We start from the raw sequence: 25,294 nt of genomic DNA on the forward strand, positions 1-25,294 counted from the left end.
ATACAGTTATTTCCTAAGGCTTGTCTGCTTTAGAGATGCAATATTACAGCTTTCCCCATCAGAACACTGAGGCCTCTATTCATAAAACAGGAAATCTGACATACACTCAAAAATTCACTGGCGAGAATCAATTGCAGCCATTGAAACATGGGATTGACCTGTAGGATACACACTAGGGAATGTTTGAAATCTGATTCCGTTTTATATAAAAAAAAGTACATGGTAAAACAAACAGCATTTTCTTCAGAAGAGAAAAAAGTAGGAAATTGTAACAAAGTTTGTTAAAGTCCTTGCAATATACATAGAGAGAGATCACCCAGAGGGAATTGTTCATTTGGACAAAAGTAGTTATACTTTACGTGCTTTTAATACACTTTTTCTACTCATAATATATATAGTCTTTTGGGTATGTGGTACTTATATATTATTTTTGTGTTATTGATAGCAGGAATGCAATTCAGTTTATTATCCTTCCCCTATGTGGTACATGCAAGTTACACCTAATTTTTTTATATATATATTCTGCGATCATATGCGTCTCATGAACTTGTAAATACATGTTGCCAAATGAAGCTGGCTCACAGCTGTATATAACTACTGGCTGTCAAACTTCCTTTACACGATAGGATCTACTATTTACACTGCTTTGGTATAGTGATGGCAATCACAACACTCAGAAAAGGAGATGATTGTCTATTAACAAAAAAGTTCCTGGGAGTGGCTTGTAGTATGATGCATTGGTCTCTGTCAATGTTTTATGGCACATAGGCAAATATTTTGTGGGTCATTAACATTTTGTTGTTATAATAAATGTGCCTGCTGACAGATTAGTAGCATTTGCCACCCGGGTAAGATTGTGGGCAATTTTACTTAAGGTAAGAAGATCTGCTCTGAGCTAAGACTTTGAACATTTTTATTGATTAATTCCAATTATTTTCTCACAAAATTTTTCAAGATATACTACATAAAAATGATGTTTTTGTGAAATACTGACATTTATAGTTAGTGTTGGTCACCACCTATTTGTATTTCATTGATGGTTACTAATGGAGTGATAAAAGCTGGGGTGTAACACAACATACAAAAAATGTGAATGTATAAATGCAGACAAAGCAACTTTTGTAAATGGTAAAACAAAAAACTTCAAGCTAACCCATGTATAATTTACCATGAAGAACAAGAACATGCAGTGAAAACATTATTCCTTTCTCTATGGAATAGATTATTTAGTTTATCAGCTGCAGAGAATTGTTTGGAAAGTTAGGAATAATAGTGATCACAAGTATTGGTAAATTTTGTCACCTTGCTTGCTTCCATTGGAATAGGAAACATCTTTGAAGCTGTGTAGCTTTGATAGTTTCTCTTTTACAATTTAGCATTTTCTATGATTATTTTTCACGTTTTTACTTTTAGGGAAAGCATGATCTGCATTTTTGTGATATTAATGGCATTGTGTCACCAGTCAAGTTGTGAGTCAGGTAAGCCAGTTATCATATTGTTTTGTGATTTAGTCAGTTTGTGGTGAGAGGAGCCACTGAAAATCCTTCCTATGAAATATTGTATGCAAGATTTCCAGTATGTACCAACTCTTTGCTAACTCCTGCTCCTGCCACCATCCATTTATGATTTCCAGCCTCCAAAGGACTGCAATTTTTTTAAGATACTTTTGGAAAGACTTTTACATTGGCCATAATCCTTACTGACCTCTGCTACAGCACTACTCGGCTTTTTGCTAAAGCACACTAGCCTATGAACAGGGAACTTAAGGGTTTTTTGGGGGGCTGGGGTAGAATATAGCTGTTTGTGCTTCATAATTCTTTGTAGCTGCAATAATACTCCTGCAATGGATTTGTGCAGAGCTCTAGATTAGATGAGATATTGCTAAGCAATGCCTTTAATGCCTGTGTTTGTATTTCTTAGGCTAGCACTAGGATGTCTTTGGGAAGTCTGATAATATATGGTAATTTTGCTATACTTGACTTTCAACTATAATGGTCCAAGGTGGAAAAAACATGGCCAGAGTATGTTTTTTTTTTTAATTCCCTTACTGCTGTGTCTATCATTTAAGATGACTGCACCCTGAATAAATTTGGGAGTAAAAGTGGAACTTTATCACAAGGAGAATTGTATCTTATTCTGTATGACTTTATCAGTCTATCATGTTACTGTGTAGGAAGTTTGGTCCACTCTTCTTTCAATATTGCTTCAGTTCATAGAAGTTTGCAGACATTTATTCATGCACAGCTCTTCTACGGTGTCACCGTATCATATTGATCAGGTTGAGCTCTGGACTGTGACTGGACCATTGCAACACCTTGATTCTTTTTCTTTTCAGCTTTTCTGCTGTAGATTTGCTGGCATGCTTGGGGTCATTGTCTGATTGCATGACCCAATTTCAGTAGGGATGGCCTCACTTATGATTCTAGAATACTTTGAAAGTTCATGGTCAACTCAATGACTGCAAAGTCCTGTAGCTACAAAACAAGCCCAAATCATCACCCTTCCACCACCATGTTTGAGAGATGGAGGTGTTTGTGTTGATATGCTGTGGTTGTTTTTTGTCAAACATGGTGCTGTGCATTAGGACCAAACTAATTCACTTTGGTCTCATCTGTTAAAGGGACATTATTGCCGAAGTCTTTTGTTCTGTTAAGATGCAACTTTGCAAACCGAAATTATGCTGCCGTGTTCTGTTTATAGAGAAAAGATAATTTCTCCTTGCAACCCTTCTAAATGAGCCATACATGTTCAGTATTCTAATTGTGTTATCAAGAACTATTACGTTTGACATGCTAAGGCCTGAAATGTTGTTTTTAAGATTTTTGCAATTCCTCTTTCCATGATCTGACCTTGTGAATTTGTTGGGATGTCCACCGGCACTTGTAGAATTATAGACTTCAAGTTTATGGTATATAACCTTTTCCAGGTTTACAAGTGGGAGCAACAATTGCTTCTCTAAATCATTGCTAATGATTTTGGGGTGTCCATTTTTTCTGGGAAGATTAGCAAGGGTTTTGAATGTTTTCAATTTATGAATATGGCAGCAACAATTGCTTTTCTAAGATCATTGCTGATGTCCTCTTTGGCATGGGGTTAACACACCCCTAAATGTTCAAGACCAACAATCTACCAAAACTTTTGCTATTATAGAGGGGGTCACATTTGCTAATAATTAATTTATTGGCATTTATTACCAGCACCTAGGTGCTACTTAATTCGTATGGTATAAGTGGTTGGGGTGTGCTTAATTTTTCACACACTGCTTTTCTATTTTTGATTTGTCTTTGTTAGTTAAATAAAGTATGTGTGTCATGAAAAATTAATACATAGCATATACAATTGCTGCAAAAGTAATTTGGCATTGTAATGTTATTTAAAAAGACAATTTCGGTCTGCAGCCTTTGCAATTTTCTAAAAACCATTAAAAAGTAAAATCCTATGTGGCCACCTTGCAACGTGATTGGCTCAAGTCATATCTTAGAAATCCCTTGTACTCAGGTAGGAACATTTTATAGAGTAGGAAAATTTTAACAAATATCTTGTTAAAAGAATGTTGCTTTTGGTTAGAAATTCTCTAAGCATTTATTTCCTCTAATGATATGCAAATACTGTGAAAAATGCACCAGTTGACTATAATAAAGCTGCCACTGCCTCTATGAATTATTTTATAAGAACATTGTAAAACAAGCAGATATATTTCTTCAGAACATGGAAAAGTATAAAATAGTTTTTAAGTCAGTTTCCTAAAATTCCTGCAGTGTCCATTATTCACCCAGGGGGATATTTTTTTCCTAACATTTGCATTTTAACATATATAACCTTATCAAGTGGTAATGTTCAAAAAAGAATATTCATACTGACCTACTCTTTCTAAATAAATAAAAAAGTTTATATAAAAAAAAAGAATATTTTAGTAAAGTTTGTGATTATGTACATGCAGTTGGTTTTTCCTTTTACATATGCAACCTTTGCTTCCTTTCTGACGCTCTTATTCGCATTGAAATTCTACCAGTGTCTGTCTAAATGAAATCACAGGACAAATGATCAATTGGGCAATCCTAGCTTGGGAATTTCCAAGTAACTTTTTCTTGTATTGTTTGAATGTGGCTGGAAAAGTGATATTTCTTTTGTTTTAGGTATGCAGCAACCCACAACATGTGCTTGGTGTTTAAAAAGTACTGAAAATCTATGAGTTAGGTATTGGGAATAAATGCTTAGTTTCAGCCACAGATAAGATTGTGGTATAATGGGTGTGAGATACAGGAAACAGAAAAGTTTTAATTTGTAAAAAAAAATCAATCGACAATACCTGGCATGTAAAATTACAGAAAAAGAATCATCAAGAAAAGTCATGAGAGGTTGTTGAATGTGACAAGAGTTGATGTGCTTTTTGTCTATAATTATAAACTTTATTAATGTATAACTATACAATATATAAAGAAATGAATCTTACATTTCACAGGTGAAAATCTTCTAGCTTTATGTGCTTTATTGCAGTGATTGATTTAAAAGCAGGTCGTTAGACTTTATAAATGAACCCATAACAATTTTGCAGGATTGCTATCAGGTCATTTTGCCCAACAATTAGCCGGGAGCTGGGGTATGGAAGGACTGTGTCCTTTGCTTTTATACCTTGTATATAAATATAATACTCTTTCCTATATTATAAAGCTGTATAGTATGATAAGAATATTCTATATTATTAGGAGAGTTATTATTTGCTGATGGAGGCCAGAAGGGGATCGGCTGCAATCACCTTTGCCACAACTCTCCATAGGGCAGGTTTACACCAGTTGCTCGAGAGGCGGCAGTTCCCTGGCTAGAGGAAGTGGTAAACCACAAATTCACCACCAGTATGAATTAGGTCTTAGGCATATGCATAATAGTGTCAATAGCATGCGGTGCTAATTATTTCTTTTTGTAGTTGTTGCTTGTATTATTTCATGAAGTTATGTGCTGGAGTAATGATTTTTATTATGCTTTATATTACTAATATGAAAATATATTTGATATATTACAAATAATAAATTATATTACTACATTTCAGGCATTTAATTTCGTTAACATTTTTGAATAACAAATATAAATTGTGTAGTGAGTAATTCATATATTTTTTTCAACCGTATCAATCTATCACATCCTGCAAACTGTAGGAGCTCATATTTTCCAATCCCTCTTACACTAAGGTGCTAGGGGATAAACAGGTGAATTCCAGTTAACCTACAAGTACGATTTTGAAAGAAAACTGAAACACCCTGGGGAAAACCATGCAGACACACCAGATCTTTGTAGATAGCATCCAAGTCGAATTCAAATCCAGGACTCCACATATCTGCCTCCAAAATACCCATTTTCAATATTGTACACCAGTGGTGACTATTTTTATTTTTGTTTTGCTATAAATCCATGGCTCATAGAGGAACCGTGCACAAATAATGTAGAATTTAGTGCTCAGTCAGTCCAACAGAGGTGTCACGGGACACATTTGTGGTGCCAGGAAACATTAGACATAATTTTTCGAGGCACACAGGCAGCCTGACCCCTAGATTGCTAATGCTAATATCCAGACCTATATAGATCTTACTGATTGCAATGGAAATATTGGTATTTTCATTTAGTTATTATTGTTTTTTCATTGCTCTAGCTTTGCACATTGCAATAATCCTTGTTGTCCATACTGCAGAATTGTATGATAATGTTAACCTTTGTTTCTTTGCGCAGATAGTTGCGTTGTCATCACAAACTGTCATGAATCCCCAGGTAAGTAATGCTGAATGCTGATTTAGAATAACATAAACCTACTGGGGATTTGTGCTTTTTAATTTGTTTTGGGAAATTATTTATTCATTTAAAACAATAGAGAATTTCTTGTCAATCTTTGCCAAATAAATGAATAATTACCAGTATTTACATCGTGTCCAGAATCATAAAACATATATGCTGCAATTTTTCACCATCCAGTTTTGTTATGTTTTAACTGTTTGCATGTAATGTGTTAAAGTAGAATATGAACCATGAGGGAACCATGGAATACATTTAGAAATCATTGACTCTGTATCTAAAGTTGTAAATCCTTTGTTGCAGACAGAGAATGGCGTGACGGAATCTTTTGTCATTCAGTCTTCAGCATAAGTGGAGATTTACTCATGGTGAATTGCTCATGGCTACCTTATCCATCGTTATCCTTCGGTGAATACAAGCAGCAACTAGTATGGGGGTGAGTCTACCATTAGATGGGATTATTATAATAACATCAGGGATTACTATGATGCTGTTTCTACAACTAGCAGCAGCTTGTAAAAGAATACTTACCTCCAGTGGCCAAGATTCCAGGCTTCGCTCTCTTCCAGAGCTTTTGCTGTCAGGATATAGTAGTGATACATGGAATGGAAAATAAAACCAAAGTATGCAGCAGGGAACTAACTCTTCCTGCCAACAGATAAGTATAACATTTTATATGGGTATACTGTTTATTATTTTTTGTTAGGTATTGCTACCTTTTTTTGCTCGGGTAGTGACACAATTGCTTTAATTTTTGAGGTCCATTTAGATTTACTTTACGTTATAATGCTGTTTATAAAAGAAAGACTTGATGTACCCAAATTTGTTAATACACCACAACCCATTGCAGAGATTTGAATAAGCTTCTATAGTTTTCTGTCTCAGATTTAGTACAGTAGAACCTCAGTTATCCGGCATTCACAGAGAATAGCAGATTCCGGATAAGTGTGGTTTCTCCTTAACTGAGGTTACTCTAAAACTGAGGTTTTTCAGCCATTCAGCACTAGCTTTGAATGGGCAGACTTGTTCCCATTCACCTCTAGTGCTGAATGGGTGGGAAAAGGGAAACCCCAATGAGGCTTGAGCCGTCATCAGGGTTTCCCTTTTCTCTATGGATGCTATATGTGTTCTTGTGTTCTCCAAGTGGAGCTGTCGGGTGCCGGTTATCTGAATTTTCCAGTTATCAGATAACCGGGGTTGTACTGTACATATTAAACTATAAACCATACGTGACGTTTCGGAATGCTGTGTGCTTTTTTGCTTAAGACGTAAATAAATCCAGTTGTGTTTGGGCTCATGTATAAATATGGATACTTTTAAATGAATAAAATTGTATATTATTTACTTTTAAAACATGTAATAAAATGAAACCCAAGTTCTACACCGAATATTTTCTAGTACAAATCCTACCTGCCGGTGCTGTGGGGCACACAGAACGCATCTCTGGTATTACCCCCTTATCCAAGGCTAATGGAAACAAGTTAATCAACTGCTCATAGACGTCACACATCACTAGATAACTTTAGACTCTCTTACCCATCTATTGGGCCTTCCAATAATTGCCCTGCCTAAACCTACCCACAAGCTGATCTCTCATATCCTTGTAGCAGCTCACACACTGATCACCACCTAATGGAAAGCTACTCTACCTCCTTCCATGGATGACCTAAATAAATACATTCATGATGTCCTCCTAGTGAAGTACCTTGCTAGAACAACATAGAAAAATTTGACTGTACATGGGAAGATCAGGATACTTACTGTTCACATGTTCCAGGGTAATAACTCAGTGCCCAATCCAGAAAACCTGATCACAATTGCTTTGTTTCTATGTTTGCATGTCATTTTTTATATTTGTTCAATAAAAATACAATTAAAAAAATGAAACCCAAAATTATTCAAACCAGATTTCACATATTTATTTATTCTTTTTGAGCCTGATCCAAATGTTAGTTTACCAACTTCACAGGCAGTTTCAATGAGCTCGCTGACATCAGACCTCATCATGATTCCCATATGTGAAGAAATAAACTAATATTTTATTTGTCTCATCAAGGAACAACCCAAGTTACTGCATGGAGATTGATGCAACAGAAACCTCTACAACCATTTCAAAGTATGATCTACAATCTGATGAAATCAACACAATCTGGGTGTCTCTTCAATTTTCCAACCATGAATGTGTGAAGACAAATAACTTTATTATTATACCTGAGGGTCAGTATATCATTTATAGGGTTCAGGTCCAACACACACATTGGGGTATATTCACACAACATTGTGCTCATCTGATCAGATGTGTTACGGTTTTAACTAGTGTTGCTGTGCAGTTTAATGCACTGGACTGTGTTGATGTGCGTTTTAACAGCCATTGCACTCATACTTTGCTTTTTTATTACTTTCTTTTTTACCTACTTAATATGCACTGCAGAATGTTGGTGTGAACTGATACTCTAGAAAACATGAAGTTCTATGCATTGGAACTATGTTAACTATCCCAAGGTGGTGTAAACATGCCCTGATTCTGTAGGGGAAAGTTTTCCTTTGTTTACAGGCAGGCACCCCATCACCCCAACCATACCTCATTCTTCTTCATTTCAAGTGATAGCCAACTGGTGTCTACCTAGAGTTTGCTCGGGGCAGATCCTAAATGTGCAGTTGTTTCCTAAACACAAGTGCCCATGTAGCCATTTTTTATTACTTACATTAGCTAGAACTGAAACACCAGGCCATGGCTGCCCTAATGGAAACTTCCTTGGAAAGTTGCATAAAAATTAGTCTTTCCTTCTTAAATGGGACCAGCAAATTCATTGAAAGAGGAGACAATCACAGCTGCAAACATGAACTGCTTCTGGCTTCCATTGTGTTTCCCTAATAACTTTGTTCTGTTTAGCTCCTATGCAGCAGCACAGGCTTTACATGTCCTATGTCATACATTGCTGTAAAGGGGTTCTTAGTCTTCAGATACTACTATAATATTTTTTTTTGGTAAAGATGATAGATACCAAACTTGATAGAACTTTTCCAAGCAGTCATTTTAATTATTTGGAGCAAATTGTGTTTTAGGTACTTTTTTTGGCAAAATTTGTTACAGTTCATATGATCGATAGAATAAATATTTTGAAGGTGTTTGCTGGAACATCTGTTGATGTTGCTAAACTAATATAACTGTAGTGATTCATAAAGGTTTTATATATTAATCGATTTTGGGGTTTATGGATATATTAGGCAGATTGTGGGCGATCAGACTAAAGGTGTTTGGCTGGGCAGATAATAGATATATCAGATCTGATTATATTTATACATTGCCAGGATATGTCACTTAAAAGATTGAAAGTATGTCTGTTTCACCTTTTCACTGATTTGGAAAGTTTGGAGTTCATCACATTTTTTAAAATGTCAATTCTAGTAAACTGCCAGGCACCTCTTATCCAATATGCAGCTCAATCAGCCAAGTTACTAAAATTTGGAATCAATGGGATTGGACAACTTAGATACAGAGAGACAGCAACAGATGACTGGCACATGGTAAGTTAATTATGAAGTCAAGAAAATCTTTTAATATGCTTTGCTTGTTTTCTTTTCATGAAATAACTTTTGTTCACTAACTGTATGTAAATTGTAAGGTTATTGCCATCAGTAATCATTTGTAGTAATCTGATATTTTAGATGTGAGTTATGTATGTTCTTTTTATAATTGTTAATGTTGCACTTTCCAATATTACTTCTTGAATTAATGTGTTTTCTATGAATCCATGTTCACTTTCTAGTGAAAGACTTTTAACTTTTTTCCCCAAATACCATAGAGTGCCTCTCCCCTTAAAGTAGCCTGGCTGCTCCTGATTTTATAATGAAGGCCCAACCATTAACTTTTTTGAATTTTTAAAGTCGGTGTCAGAGGATAGTATTCCATTATTTGTTTTTCCATTAGCAGGGATATTAATGAAAAAAAAACCTTAATATATTTAATAAAATTATCTGAAATCTACATGGATACCTAGCAGCCAGGTTATAGATCTGCTGTTTTTTCATTATGTTTCCCCCATCCTTCTGAATGCAGTCAGGCTGCTCATTTACTGATTAGCCGGTAGATATACAGGTTTCTGAATTGCTTAACTAAATCCTAAAGGAATAAAGTCCGGGACCTGACAGTACAATTGCCATAAAATCAAGGTTATCTAAGCAAAATAACAAAGAGAAAACTATATGTATATATTGCCAAAATTATGTGGATGACCCTCTGAGTCATCAAACTGCAGTGCACAAAGCCAAATCTATGGATTGTCAAATCTAAAGACACGTGATTGGCTTTCTCAGAGCTCTGACTTCATGCCATCCTTATATCTTGAAAATGTATTGGAAAGTCAATGGATGGCCAGGTCTTTGCATCAGTAGCCACAATCATAAATGCCTATTGAAACTGTCTAACACAATGGTGAAAGCCTTTCCAGAAAAAAGGAGGAGGATGGAGGGAGAGTATATATTAATGGCCATTTATTTTAGAATGGAATGTCCAAGAATCCCATTGGAGCCAGGTAGAGCCATAGAATCTGTAGGTAAGAGTAGATCTCCAGCACAAAATGCCAGGTGCATTCTGAGGGTAGTTTGTCATTTTTAACATTGTACCCCTACCAAGCATTAGTATCTGTGCTGATTTCTTTTATTCCCCATGTACACATATTTGATGACATTTAGTTTTAACACTCCATGAAATTCATGTTTACTGATGTGAACTCTGGAGGTAAATGCAGAATGTGAACACTTGTTTCATTGTTTCAGATTAATGTAACCGATCACTCAATCAATATAGCAGTGCCAGAAACATCAAAGTCATATTTTGTTCAGCAAAGATGTCTAAACGAGTCATGTTTTCACTGCAGATGGACACATGAGAAACTTATTCCACACAGTAAGTCTGTGTATTGATTTGATGGTCCAGGACCATTTCATGTGTATTGTGTCTGCAAATGATCATCACTTTCTAATACCTCCATCTTGTCTCTGCTTCCTTTTTGCTGTTGTCTGGTATGATCTAAACAAAGACATATTGATCAGAAGGGATGAGCAAAGTAGGAAAGTGTATTTTTCTCATACTACCTGTTGACTTTAAGCTAATTACTATTATCCTAAATAAATTATTCTCACCATTAATCAAATTTAATTTTTTTTACATTTTTTAAAAGTTTTTGTTCCTTACAAGTGCCTTTAAAATTCACTTTTAGCCAATGATGGCAGTTCCCATGTTTCTTTCTTCCCTAGTGGTTAAGCAAGTTAGTCATTCCTATTATTATTATTATTATTATTATTATTATAATATTAATAAACAGTATTTATATAGCGCCAACATATTACACAGCGCTGTACATTAAATAGGGGTTGCAAATGACAGATATACAGATGGTGACACAGGAGGAGATGACCCTGCTCAGAAGAGCTGACAATCTAGGAGGTGGGGAAGTATCACACAATAGGAGGGGAGATATGTAGTGGAGGGAAGTAGTGGAGGTTTAAGACAGGTTGGCAGGTTTAAAAAGATGGGTTTTAAGAGCTCTTTTAAAGGAGCAAGCCAGATTACAGATGTTCATTTAATTGCAGGCAAGAATAAAAGATATCTTGAGCACTGATATAACCCAATGCATTTATATTTTATTTACTTTGTTTTAGAACTGACTGGAGCCCCCGATGTTACTGTTACTACAAAGAAATTATCTCCTGGCAAACAAAGTATTTCTATTGAATGGAAGGTAATATTTTACACTGCAGTGAATATTCAATAAAAATCTGAAGCTGGCCATAGAAAAAAATCAAAAAAGAAATTTTGAATACTCATGAATTAAAAGTAATTGTGAAATATCAAGTGAAAATGTACTTTGAACTTGAAACCTTCTACTAGTAAACTAGGCTCAATGTATTTCCATGCATGTGCTACAAATATGTAGGTTAAGTTTGTTTGAAGTGAATGGCAGGGTGCTCCATGGGCTTCAGTCATGTGCAAGCAAATTTATTTTTCTTCAACATGATTTTGCTTTTTACTTTTTGTTCAACTTAATTAACTAAAGAATTGAAAATTTTTCCATTCTTTTAGTAAATTAACCCCATTTTTATTACACAGTATTTTTTATAGCGTCGACATATTACACAGTGCATTACAAAAGCTTTATTCATGCCACTAACTGTCCTTCAAAGGGGCTCACAATCTAATATCCTATCTAATAAGCCATTTGACCTATCTGCAATTTTTGCCCTGGTCGAGATTCAAACCTGAGGCCTAAAGCTGCAAAGGCAAGAGTGCTAGGTAACTTTTAATTGTAAAACTTTTTTTAGAGGTTTTTTTTTTAATATTTTGATCAGAGGTGTTTAGGGTGATTGAGTTGGGTCCATATGAAGTTCACACTGGCATATAGGTGGCTTTATGTAAATATCTACTAAAACATTAGGGAATGTATTTATAAATTTCTCACACATCCATTCCGCCGAGGACCACTTTTTTATTTGACACAATGAGATGGTATAGCATTTACTAAAACAACTGATTTTACTGAGCTTTGATTTTAGTGTGTATTGAAGAAGGGAATGGGGATTTAAGGTAAACGAATAAAAACAAGCAAATTGAAACAATTATAAATAGACCGCTAGATGGATTTCTTATCTTAAAATGGTATTATAATGTAAGTCTGCAGATGACAAAGTCATTAAAGTCATAAATATTTCTCACATTAGGATCTTATACAATAAACATATTTGAGACCATATTTTTGTGTAATTTAGCAGCTCGGTTACTTGGTTACTTCTTGGTAATTTTCTTGTTAATCCTTGCAGTATGCGATGCATGCACATGTAGATGTATACAACGTCGTAATTCAGAGGCTTCCAGACAGCTGTCAAAGTAATATTAACTTCAAAATCAAGACTACAACTCGCCATGTCAATCTGTCCATCGCTTTCTTCAATGTATCTGTAACTGCTAACAATGAAGCTGGGAACTCCTTTGTAGCCAGTACTCTGGTCCGTCCTATCTCTGCCCCTGGTAATGTCCGTGATATTGAAATTATTTTAACAAATATATTCATGTCTACATATTGTACAAAGAAATTTAAAATAAAGATATGAATACATTTCCAATTTATGTTAGTGGAAATAAACATTATATATTGTTTCCAGTGACAGCAGAATGAACAAATATTGTACACATAGGGCTGTTCGGTTCTATGATGACGGGAGTGGGGAGGACAAGTGGGAGACACACTGCTGCGTCTTCTTCTATGTTATTATTATTATTATTATTATTATTAATAAACAGTATTTATATAGCGCCAACATATTATGCAGCGCTTTACATTAAATAGAGGTTGCAAATGATAGACAGGAAGAGGAGAGGACCCTGCCCCGAAGAGCTTACAATCTAGGAGGTGGGGGAAGTAACACACAATAGAAGGGGAGATATGTAGTGGTGGGTAAGTAGTGGGGGTTTTAGGAGACAGAAGAAGATGGGTGGACAAGTTTGAAAAGATGGGTTCTGAGCTCTTTTAAAGTAGCAGAAAGTAGGAGCAAGCCGAATAGGATAAGGAAATCACAGCGGCTGTCCTGGGCGGTTATTAGTCTGCCACGGCTGAAACTATTATAAAGAACATTTTCTACCATTGTCATTTCTTTACAGAATTACCTGGAAAGATATTTGCTATATATGAACATGATATTATTTTTCTCACCTGGAGTCCATTCTTCATTGATGATTTCTGTGTGATCAATTGGGGCACTAACTACACACACATGAAGGATGATGTACTCATGGATCCAATTCAGAACTATTCAATTTCAGGTAAAAATTTGTAAATAATTCCTACAAATAATTGATACATATAAAAGTAATCACAAAAATTAGAGACTGGTGCTGTAAAGGTAACATCTCTATAAATGTGGATTCCAGTAATGCAAATTTATGTATAACTATATGTGAACAGAACAAGAACCCGAATAACAATGTCATTCATCAGGTCCTTGAATGGTGCAACTTGAGTATAGCCATGTGTGAAAAACTAAGCAATAACTTGAAGTAGCCACTTCCTGTTTGGTTTTATCAGTCTCTCACATTGCTATGGAGGAATTTTGACCCACTCCTCATTTCAACATAGCTTTAGTTGATTTAGGCACAGAACCCCTAAAGAGTTCTAAACTCCAGAGGATCCTGGCACAGCATTTCGATTGAGCTGAAGTTTGGACTTTACCTGGGCTATTGGAACACCTTTTTTCCTTTCAGCCATTCTGCTGTAAAAGTGCTGGTGTGTTTGGGATTGTTGTCCTGTTAAATGCCCCAATTTCGGATAGAGGGATACAGAAGATTTCACGGTCAACTCAATGGCTACAAAACCAGGCCAGATCATCACCCCTCCCCCTTTGGTCTCATTCAGTGGTTTTGTAGTTTGATAAAATTCAACTTTACGAACCTTAGCCATGCTGCCATGTTCTTTTTAGAGATAAGAGGCTTTCATCTGGTAAGAGGCGAATCAAGCTGTACGGTCATGAACTTTAGCATTTAACATGCTAACAGAGGCCTGTGGAGTATGAGATGGACCTCCGGAGTAGTGCATAGTATAACCTTGGGGTGAATTTGCTAGGATAACAACTCCTGTATAGATTAGTAACGGTTTTTCATTTTTAAGATAGACTTAAAATTGTTTGGCAATGGCCTTATAATCATTCCTAGATTAGTAAGTGGTGATAATTAAGTCTCTAAGATAATTGCTGATGTTTCTCTTCCTTGGCATTGTGTTAATTTACATCTGAATGCTCCAGACCAGCAAACTACCAAATTTTTCCTTTTGTAGGGTTGGACAAAGTTGCTGATGATCATGCAATAGGGTGTTTTTGATTATCAGTACCTGGCTGCTATTGTCAGACTACCAGGAGCAACAAATCTGAGTAAAATGTTGTTTTAAACTGGGCAAGACGGCCACAGAAACCCACCGGGGTAATGCAACCATTTGGGGGATGATGCTATGGGCCACACTTAAACTTACGAATGGTACAAGAAATTTAAGAACATTTGTGGATGATGATCAGCGATCATCCTCTTCGAATGGGATGACAGAGAAAAATTCACGAGGATCACTGACAAAGTTTGTGCCTTGTATCCAGATCATTAAGAAAAAGGAACATCGAGTGCAGATTTGCAAAGGGCTCAAAAAACAATATGAAGATTATGAATGAATATGAGATGAAACCTGGGTTTATGGTTATGACCCTGAAACCAAACCGCAATCATCTCAGTGGAAGTCAACTAACTCACTAAGACCCAAAAAAGCTCAGCAAGTTTAAAAATTCAAAAGCATGAAAATGATGTTGATTTGTTTTTCCTTTTGACATCAAGGGTTTTTTTCACATGGAATTGCTCCACAAGGGCACACGGTGGCTCAGGGGTTAGCACTCTGGCCTTTGCAGCGCTAGGTCCTCGGTTCGAATCCCAGCCAGGACACTATCTGCATGGAGTTTGCAGGTTCTCCCCGTGTCCTCCGTTCTCCTCCAGGTACTCCGGTTTCCTCCCACATTCCAAAAACATGCAGTTAGGTTCATTAGCTTCCCCCTAAATTGACCTAGACTACATTAATGACTATAGTAGGGACATGGGATTGTGAGCTCCTTTGAGGGACGGTTAGTGACACAACTATGGACTCTGTACAGCGCTGCGTAATATGATGGCGCTATATAAATACTGTATAATAATAATAAAAGGGCTCTGTTCTGCGGTGCCCTAGAGAAAAGGTATGAAGGAAATGTCCCAGGATGTGGCAAAGAAATTTTTGGATGCTGCATTATGACAACGCACCAGAACATTCCTTACTTGTTGTTCATCAGTTTTTGACACCCACAAATTCCACTGTTATTCCTCACCCACGTTACTCCCCTGACTTAACCCCCATGATTTTTTTTTTTGTTGATGTTTTTTTGTAGCTACATCAGAATACTAGCTTTTCAAGAGGAAAAAAGATTTACTTCATCTTTATTACCTGAAGAAGGCAGCAGGAAGGTAGCTTGTGCTGCCCTGATGATTTCAGATGAAATAATTATTCAGTTATTTCCTGTAACATTAATTTTATGTGAGAATTGGTAAGAGATACAATGAAAAAAAGAATGCATTAGGGGGTCTCAACATTTGCATGACAGATGCTTCTCAATATTGTGTAGTGAAACCGTAGCTGTGAGCAGTAGAGGCCACTTTCAGATAGATTCATTCAATACCAAGAAAACACATTCTAATCTCACAATCTAAAGTGTATATAAGAGAGCATCTAGCTAATAATAAACTGCACCATCTGCTGATTGGGAGATAAAGTCAATACATAACAGAGAAAGTGTTGCTCTTAAAAGATGCTACAAGTCTGATGTTTTGTTTTCTCCCAGGGCCTTTTGAAAAATGGAAACGTTACACAATAACTATACATTTGCATGATTCTAACATGTGTATGGATTCCAGAAATGAGACCGCATTTGGAATTACCTACATCTATGTGGAGGAGGGAGGTATGTAGTATTATGTGCTTTTACTAATATGTGGCCCTGACATTATAATATTGTGGAACATGCTACTTCCCCCACCTCTTAGATTGTAAGCTCTTCTGGGCAGGGTCCTCTCCTTCTCATGTGTCACTGTCTCTATCAGTCTGTCATGTGCAACCCCTATTTATTGTACAGTGCTGCATAATATGTTGGTGCTATATGAATACAGTTTAATAATAATATTTACAACTGGGCAGCTCATGTTAAACCAAATAAGCCAGATAATTTAGTTTTTCAGCTGTCTCCAGTCACATATACAGACAGAATAAAGCAATCCATATTCCTGGCATTGATAAGTCTAGCCAGGTATTGGGTGTGCATCCTAAAACCAAGGCCACACATTTGTGACACTCTTCTTTGTATATCAATACAGAATTATATTAGTATAAACAGTTGTCTTGATACTAATTGTTCATATTCATATTTACATTTAAATTATAATTTATATTATTTGTTAGGGCTAACCAATGAAATGACTCTTCATCCAAAACTCTGCAAAAGACAGTGTCATGTCTGCCAACACACCCCTAAAAAAAGGATTTAAACCGCATATTGGGAGTGGGTAGAGCCATGCAAATCATTTTTCATACCCCTTATGTGAAATGAACATCAATACATCAATAGTGTATAGCATAAATACAGAATCAATTAAAGTATATATGGCCTTGCCTTGCCCCGATGACACAGGATAGGAATTGGAAATCTCTCAAAGGTAATTTACTTCTAATAGAGTTGTCCTCGGAGCAGGTGACCCAACTTTTGTTCTGAGAAGAAATTTAAAATGTTGTAATTTCCTTTTGTCTCAGTGATAACCGTCACCAGTACAAACAGAAGGGTCAAAGCAGAAAATAATTGAACACCCAACCCTTCCCAAAGACTGCTTAGAAATGCAAACTAATTAAAAACTAAAATTACTTGTTATTTGTATATCAAAGCTAACAGTGTCATTATTTGAAGCTCCCAGGACCAGCCCACCGAATGTGACCATAAAAAATGTCACCAAAACCTCTGCTGTGATTGAATGGGATGAAATTCCAGAAGAGGACTGCTTGGGATTTTTACTGTTCTATACAATATTCTACACAGACATAGTGAATAACATCACTCAAGGTATGAATGGCATCACATTTCCACCAAAAACAATACAATATGTAGTATTTTTTTTTTTAAGCATCTTCATGTTTGGACACAATATAAAAAAAAAAGGATACAAGCACACAACCCTGGATGATCAGATTACTAAAGATTATACATACAACCCGACAAGGGCGATGTCCTATCAGTTGAAATAGATTAACCAAATACAGAAAATTGCATGGACTTAAGCTACGTACACACTTCCAATTATTATCGTCGGAAAACGAACGACGAACGTTCCTGCACGATATACACGAACGATCGTATAGCACCGATCCTGCGCATAGAGATAACGACACGATCGTTCGTAGATATTGTACACACACTAGATACGATCGTTTAAGCGATAGAGGAACTATGTGCACGACATGAAAGTGAACGGACGTTCGTTCATCACGCATGCTCTGACCATGGACGATCAACGAACGACCGTACACACGAACGATGTTCAACGATCGTCGTCCAATCCGATCTGATCCGCCGGTCCGGTCGTTCGTTTCCAGCGACTTTCCTCGTTCGTCGGCGTCGTTGGTTACTTTTTTACGAACGATTTTTTGCCCAATCGATCGTTCGTCGTTCGATTGGAACGATAAAAATTGGAAGTGTGTACGCACCTTTACAGAGGATATGGAAAGGGTGACAAATGTCAGGAAACTGAACTATTCTTAAATTCTGGGAACTGACAGACTAGCTTAGAAGGCACTACGTGAGTATAAATGTACCACAATACTTAGATGATTCCCACCACAGCGGTGTTTTTTTTACTCCGGACACTTTTATCAGTGAACTTGGGTGATCCAGCAAACATGGGCTAGCTAGATCACCAAGGTTTACGGATAAGTGTATCCACTCCAGCCTTGGAGAGCTTTAATAAATCATGTGCTGGAGCTCTAACCCAAGCAATTTCAATTCAGTATGGACATGTTTTCTAGCAGTAAATCTCTGAAATTCCATATTGAAATAGGCCTGCTCCTGTACAAACAAGCCATTTGTCCTTCAAAGCTTTTGGGCACTCCAAAAAAATAATGTTTTAGTTTTAATAGCTGCTAGAAAGATACTACTTCTAACAGTTTCTTGTAAAATTTTGATGCCTACAGCGTTGAAACAAACCCAACCTGTGCTACTCGCCTATCTCCACATGTCCATCACAGGGTGCCATCATCTCCCTTTTTTTCTTCCTCCTCTTTATCATCTTTAGTCATCTTGATTGGCCATGCCAGGATGACGTAAGGAGTCGATTAATTCCCAGAACGTACAAGTGAAGCCGGGATTTCATGGCAATCACTGCTGAGCTGACACAGGACAGCTATCAGGCAGGTAAGGGTGGTTATTGCAGAAGGGACATCGCCTGTCTGTTTCTGCAACAGCCACCTGGACTTAAGTTCCACTCTAGGTTCTCAGACTTTAACAGGTACAGTTGTAATTTTTGTGCATTTTCAACATATGTAGAAAACGTAGAAGTAAAAAAAAACCCTGGGATCAACGGTAATAGTACCTATTTATTGTACAGCGCTGTGTATTATGTTGGCGCTATATAAATCCTGTTTATTAATAATAATAAATAATAATAATAATAGTCATCGCATGTTACCATAGGCCCTAGAAGAGATAAACCCCAATTGTGATTCATAAGAATTCACATTCAGTTAAAAATAGGAAAATGCCTATGAACAAAGTCACACTTTGGAGTTGTTGAATACATCCTTTTAAGTGCTGAAAGGTCAATCTATGTTTAACAAGGTACTGTACACATCAAAGAAAGAAAATGTGTCAAAATGTTTGGAAGTAAAAATATGGTTTTCTTTGTTCTAGAAATAAATGTGAATGTCTCAAGTAAGAGAATTTATCAAATAAAGGAACTGGCCAGCAGTCATGAATATCAAGTGAGAATCTCAGGAGTGACAATTAAAGGAGCAGGACCACCCAGTGCCCCCCTTATTTTTACCACCCACTATTACGGTATTAGAAACCATTTATTCTACTGAAGAATTAACTGTATATTGAAATGTAAACTTTTAGAATAACAATTGGGTCAGAAGACAAGGAGAAAAAATGTGTATACATTTTTATATGTGATAAAAGGTTCATCAAGCATGGTAATTATTCTTTATTTATTGGTATTACTGTTCCTTGGTTGTCAAGCTTAGAAGTCATTGTGTTAGTAAAACAAAAAAACTATGACAATGTAAACCACATTATGGAAGTGTACAAAGAGAGATAACACAGAGACTTGTAAGTAAAACATGCAACAAGTAATAATGCAATAACAGAATAAGATATAACAAACGATTCTTACAAGAGGAAGTGAGTTGCAGTAAACCAAGGAGTCTGTCCAATTTATTGGCTTAGAAGATGATAAAAAACATGTTGCATTCAGAAAGTTCGGGTTGGGACTTCAGATTAGGTGTGCAGCTGGGACCATAGCCCGTGCTTACCAGTACTGACCAATGATCATCCTTTAACCAGCATTTTACTTTATAAGGATGCCAGCTAAAGGATGAATTGCATTGCTTTAGAATGACCACATGAAAGGTGTACGTATATCAGTATAACATTATTATTGGTGAGACATTAGTGATATTAGATTCAAACTGTACTAACCCAACAAATACTCAGACAGACCAGACCGACTGCATGTGCATATACCCCCATTGTTTCCCACACTTCTAGACTAGAAGTTACCAACTCCAAATTATGATGCTAAACCATATACCACTAATTTTACCTTAACATTGGCCTTGCTTGGCCAGTCAGAAGAAATGTTGTTGTAATAACAAGGAAAATGGAATAACAGTTTTGTATCTATGCCATTTGCATGTTGTTGAAGAGCTCCGCTTTAAAACCACAATACCAGAGACAGATAGAGGTATGGCTTATTAGAAAGAAGCTTCATATAGCAAGTAAGAAATACCATCTTAGATAGAAGAAGGAAGGGTTGAGGAGGTTGAGTCCTGGACCCAGGTACAGGTGAGTATTCCAATTTGATATACCAGTTTTGTTTTTGGGTTGAAGGAAAAGAGAATGCCAAGCTATTACTGACAGGCTAAAAAGAGCTTTTTTCAGTTTCATTAAATAAATGTTTCATGGTTTCCCTCTACTTCAATTCATCTGTATGGCAGCAAAACAAGTTCTGGCTAAAGCTTGGAGCTCTGCCCTTCCCCAGTTACACAGGTGAAACGTAAAATGCCATGGTACCCCACTATTAAAAAAATGTCTTAAATGATTTAATGGTTAAATTTGAAAGGGTCTGGAAGCCTTGCATAACACACTGCCACCAAACTTCAACTGGTCATTGCTAACCATATAATTTATAATGGTGGACAAACTCATTGGAAAATGTTTGCGGACTAATGCCACACTTTCGGTCCCACAAAACTTTGGGATGACAAACTATCCCCCAAGCTGAAATCCCCAACTCCCCTTTGTCTTGTCAATGTTGTTTTTGGTCTAAATTTGCTCATCCCGATTGCCTAGGTTTACCTGCCAGGGTACTATATTGTATCTTTCAACTTTGCTAATGGAAATGGTGTTTCTGGCCCATGGCTTCTTTAATATATCTGTTAAAGTTGTTACTAGGCTAATTCCCACTTTAATGTTCTGCATCTATCGGTCTATATAGGGCGTCTTTCGATTCACCATAAATTTTTGCCCCCCCATTTTTGTATGTTGTACAAATGTTTTGATTTATTGCCTTTTGTATATTATGGAAAATATTTGTATACCCATTTTTGAAAATATTCATAAAAAAATAAAAAGAAATGTTTCAGGGTTTCCCAGTAGCCGTTTTATCAGCTTAACATAGAAAGGTTGGTTACTTTCACATTGAGTATTTAAACCTTACTAATAAGGGTTAAAAAAAATGTTCTGTCTCTTCACACAGCTGAAGGTGAATTTCAGATCATCATAATATCTACATGTGTTGGACTGGTAATTATAGCAGTGACTGTTGTCAGCGTCTGTGCCTACATACTAAACAGGTATGTGTAGATACATATGTGTAGATCATACTGCCCTATGCTACCTGCATGAAGACGTCCTTTTTGTATATTCTCTGCCCCCTTTTTATCATTTATCAATAGCTAATGCTACAATATTTTATTAGAGGGAAAATGCAGCATACTGTCTGCTTTATATTAGGAACTTCTGACTCTTCCTCCCAGAATCGCCTGCAGAAAATTTCTCCTAAAGTTCTCTTGCAAAAAGTACCCAAAAAATTCTGAAGTGTCTGTAAGGGGAAGCAAAATTAGGTAAAAATTTATAGTCTGTACATTTTGAAGTTCAGTTCTGCCTTATCTAGCCTAACCATCTTCAATACTATTGTAAGCAGACCTAGATCACAATATTTAAAAACAGTTTGTTTTAACTTTATCTGGTCACCTATATTCAGTGTAACTGGGGAGGTATTAAGGGAGGGAGGTATTAAGACTGCTAAGAAATTACAGAACTCTCTAAAATTTAAGTAGCATGCAGCCCTCAGTTTTGGTTTTTAATCTGCACTTGCAAACTGGTAAATCTGCATTTTTAGTTGGCAGATATGCATGTATAGTAGGGAGTACACTGGCAATGAGCTCAGTCCTGTTTTATTGTTTGTGTCAGTCTTATTGTCTTCTTTTGATTAGCGCTACATATGTAAAGTAATATATCTGTAAAGTAATAACCCCCGTCATCTGCACAGTTTTCTTTATACAGTATGTATGTAAAAGAAATCTATTACCACTGAACAAGCTACTGCTATGTTTAGCTCTTACAGACTATGGAACATGTGAAACTAGAGAGATTGTATCCTAGCTGACATCCACTGCTGTTAGTCCCTAACATTTGCACAATTTTTGTGTTGAGTTACAGGTGTCAAAGGAAGAAGGTTTGCAAACCACTGATAAATATATTATATCCTGAAGACAAAATAAACTGTATTATTTACAATATATTTAAAAAAAAATATATATATATACGGTGTTGTTCTTCACAGAACAAAGAACTGGTATTTTCCAAAAATCCCCACCCCACATCTCAGTCACCTAAGCAGCATCAATGAAGAGCCTGCGACAAAGGTATGTCAAACCAATAAAAAAAAAAATATATATATATATATATATATATATATATATATATACTTTCATTACAAATAAGTAGGGATTATATTTAGAGCAATAGCTACAAAGAACACTTACTAATATTTAGGTAGCAATTGGAACTGTACAGCCACGACTAGGAACAACAGGGGATACTGGCAAAGTCTATCCTCCTAGGTAGGAGCTAAATAAGGATCACAAGACAGGCCAGGCCTACAAAGTTTCAGAAGAGATCAGTAAAGGAAACCTGGGGCAGAGAAAACCAAGAATAGAACAACCAAGCAAAACTTAAGCCTGTCACTGTTCCATATGCCGAATCTGCTTAGGGATCCACTAACTGCCAACCTTTCGGAAAAGCTGACAATTGCAGAGTCTTTGTCAGACTGTAAAGAATAACTTAAAAGTTAAAAGCTTAGTCCAGTGATGGCTGGCAGATCCTGGGAAACAGCTAATGTGATAAGCTCAACAGATCCTCAGGAAGCTTAACATTATGGGCTTCATTAACCCCCTCCCAAAAAAAAACACCAAGCTACCACCCTCAGCCCATGAAGGGGTCATAGGACCTCTTTCAACAACCTCCAGGTCCAACACAGCTTGGGAGACCACTCTACTGCTTCCAGAAAAAAAATACCAGAGGTCTAAAAGTCAAGAAAGATTTTACCAGGATTCCAGTCCAATCAAGTGCCCATGTACAGAAAAAAAATTGTCAGTTTCCAGGTGTTCTCTGATCAGAGCACTCTTAACATGACCAGATCACCAGTTGGACTAAATAAAGCTGCAATGGGGATGCCAACATAAGGCAGCAAAATAACAAGAAGTGACCCTAAAAATATTGACCTATTTGTGTCTGGAAGCTTCCTGTGAGGTCAGCTCCCAAGTCTAACTAATATAGTGCAAGCTAATTTTTACTTGAAAGGGGACTGAAAGAGCAAATGTTTCATCTGGCTTACAGGATATCAAGCACAAAACAATCATAAAAGTAATTTATTTATTGGGATCCTCTTTAAGGGCACAAAGCCAAAAGGAAGTATCAGAAGGTAAAAGGTCCCCACTGTTCCCTTTCCAGTAGCATTGGGAGCACACATGATCATTAATACTGCTACCCATTTACAAGTCATTTTACCCTCTAGTTTAAAATGTACACTTACCATTTTGGTAAAATAAATCCGCAAAGAAAAACTAACCATATCCAAATATGTGTTTTTCCAGAGCAAATCGTTCCAGTTGCTTCAGACGCAAGAGGACATGAGCTGTGGAAGTATGGACTTGGAGGTGATTGAAAAAGTTCTTGTCTTGTCTACGCCAAAGGATTTGTGTGTCAAAGAAATTGAATCCAATATGTACAGCGATTATCAGAATCAATGGTGTCCGTCTGCCCAAGCTCCACTCACACAAGATGAAACCATGTCTGTGCTAGAAACTGTTCTTCAGCTTGCCAAAGAGGAAACATAGCCAGCAGTATAAAGTGTGGCAGGTTCACCTTATTACAAATGTCAAAATTTCTAATATATTCACAAATATATTGGACAAAAAAAAAATTTAGTTTAAATATCTGCAGTTTTTATTACAAACGTGTATAAATTCATACTTTTTCAACATAGGAGACATACATAGATGTATTGTCTCCATGTGGTGGTCTGTTTTTAAACACTTAACCATTATTAGCCAGTATTTATCTAGCCCCGACTTATAACGCAGCATGTTCTTGTCCCATTTACCTTTGTGACCTGGTAGAAAAATACTCCCCTAGCCTCTCTCTTCGCTCCTCCAATAACCTACTAATGACTTCCTCACTCATAACCTCATCACACGCAAGGCTCAAAGACTTTTCTAGAGCTGCCCTAACTCTCTTTTCCAGTGTTACTCCTCCTGTTCAGTTTGCTCCTACTTTCTGCCCATTTAAAAAAGCACTCAAAACCCAACTTTTTTCAAACTTGCCTACCTGTCTTCTTATGTCTCCTAATACCCTCACTACTTAGCCACCATTACATATCTCCCCTTCCATTGTGTGATACTTCTCCGACCCCTTGATTGTAAACTCTTTAGGGGAAGGTTTTCTCTTCCACCTGTTTCCCAGTCTAAATCTGCCTGTCATTTTCAATGTACAGCGCTGCGTAATAGGTTGGCACTATATAAATCCAGTTTATTAAAAATATCATCGTCATAACCATGATACAATCTATACATTTCTAAACACCGCAAGAACTGCATCATTCTCATTGTTTTTGGAATTGGTAGATTGTTACCAAACATCCCTAAAGGAACTCAAGGCACTCACCTCATGTTTGGGAATTTCTGATGATTGCATCATTGGTCACAGACAGACCCTGTTTGGAGGGTATATATGTAAGTCACCTTTGTTGAAATATCATGTTTGTTTTTTTACAAGTTTCAAATAAAATCTGAATATTTTAATCTTAACCTATATATTGAACGAACAATGCCTTGAAAATCCCACATCATTGTATTTGAACATTGTATCGTACATCTTCGAATATGTTGATATATATTAATAAAGGATGAGGCATTTGTTTAATGGCACAGGGTCCCCTTTTAGTAGACAAAAATTTGCGAAACTTGGACTTCAACTGGTCCCTCAGGGCTTACTGTACCCAAGACAACTTACAGTTTAAATACATCATGCATGTTCCATTTGAGATAAGGCCATGTTGTTGAAAAGCAAAAAAAACTTACCTATCTTGGCACCCTTAAAAGGAGAATCAATTTCATATAATGATAAAAGTAAAACT

General features: G+C 36.5%; 1 protein-coding gene across 1 annotated transcript; it reads left to right on the forward strand.

Moving 5' to 3' along the window:
- Positions 1–1,414: 1,414 nt before the first annotated feature.
- LOC140334176 (interleukin-6 receptor subunit beta-like) lies at positions 1,415–25,089 on the forward strand. Its single transcript, XM_072416338.1, has 15 exons — positions 1,415–1,478; positions 5,722–5,760; positions 6,085–6,217; positions 7,838–7,998; positions 9,191–9,309; positions 10,561–10,690; positions 11,446–11,525; positions 12,601–12,808; positions 13,439–13,600; positions 16,180–16,299; positions 17,293–17,445; positions 19,285–19,431; positions 21,353–21,449; positions 22,442–22,523; positions 23,754–25,089. Exons 1-15 carry the CDS (start codon positions 1,421–1,423, stop codon positions 23,994–23,996), a joined length of 1,932 nt encoding a protein of 643 aa, XP_072272439.1. The 5' UTR covers positions 1,415–1,420; the 3' UTR covers positions 23,997–25,089.
- Positions 25,090–25,294: the final 205 nt, after the last annotated feature.

This window comes from Pyxicephalus adspersus, chromosome 6 (assembly GCF_032062135.1).
Source record: "Pyxicephalus adspersus chromosome 6, UCB_Pads_2.0, whole genome shotgun sequence".
In the NCBI taxonomy this organism is placed as follows: Eukaryota; Metazoa; Chordata; class Amphibia; order Anura; family Pyxicephalidae; genus Pyxicephalus; species Pyxicephalus adspersus.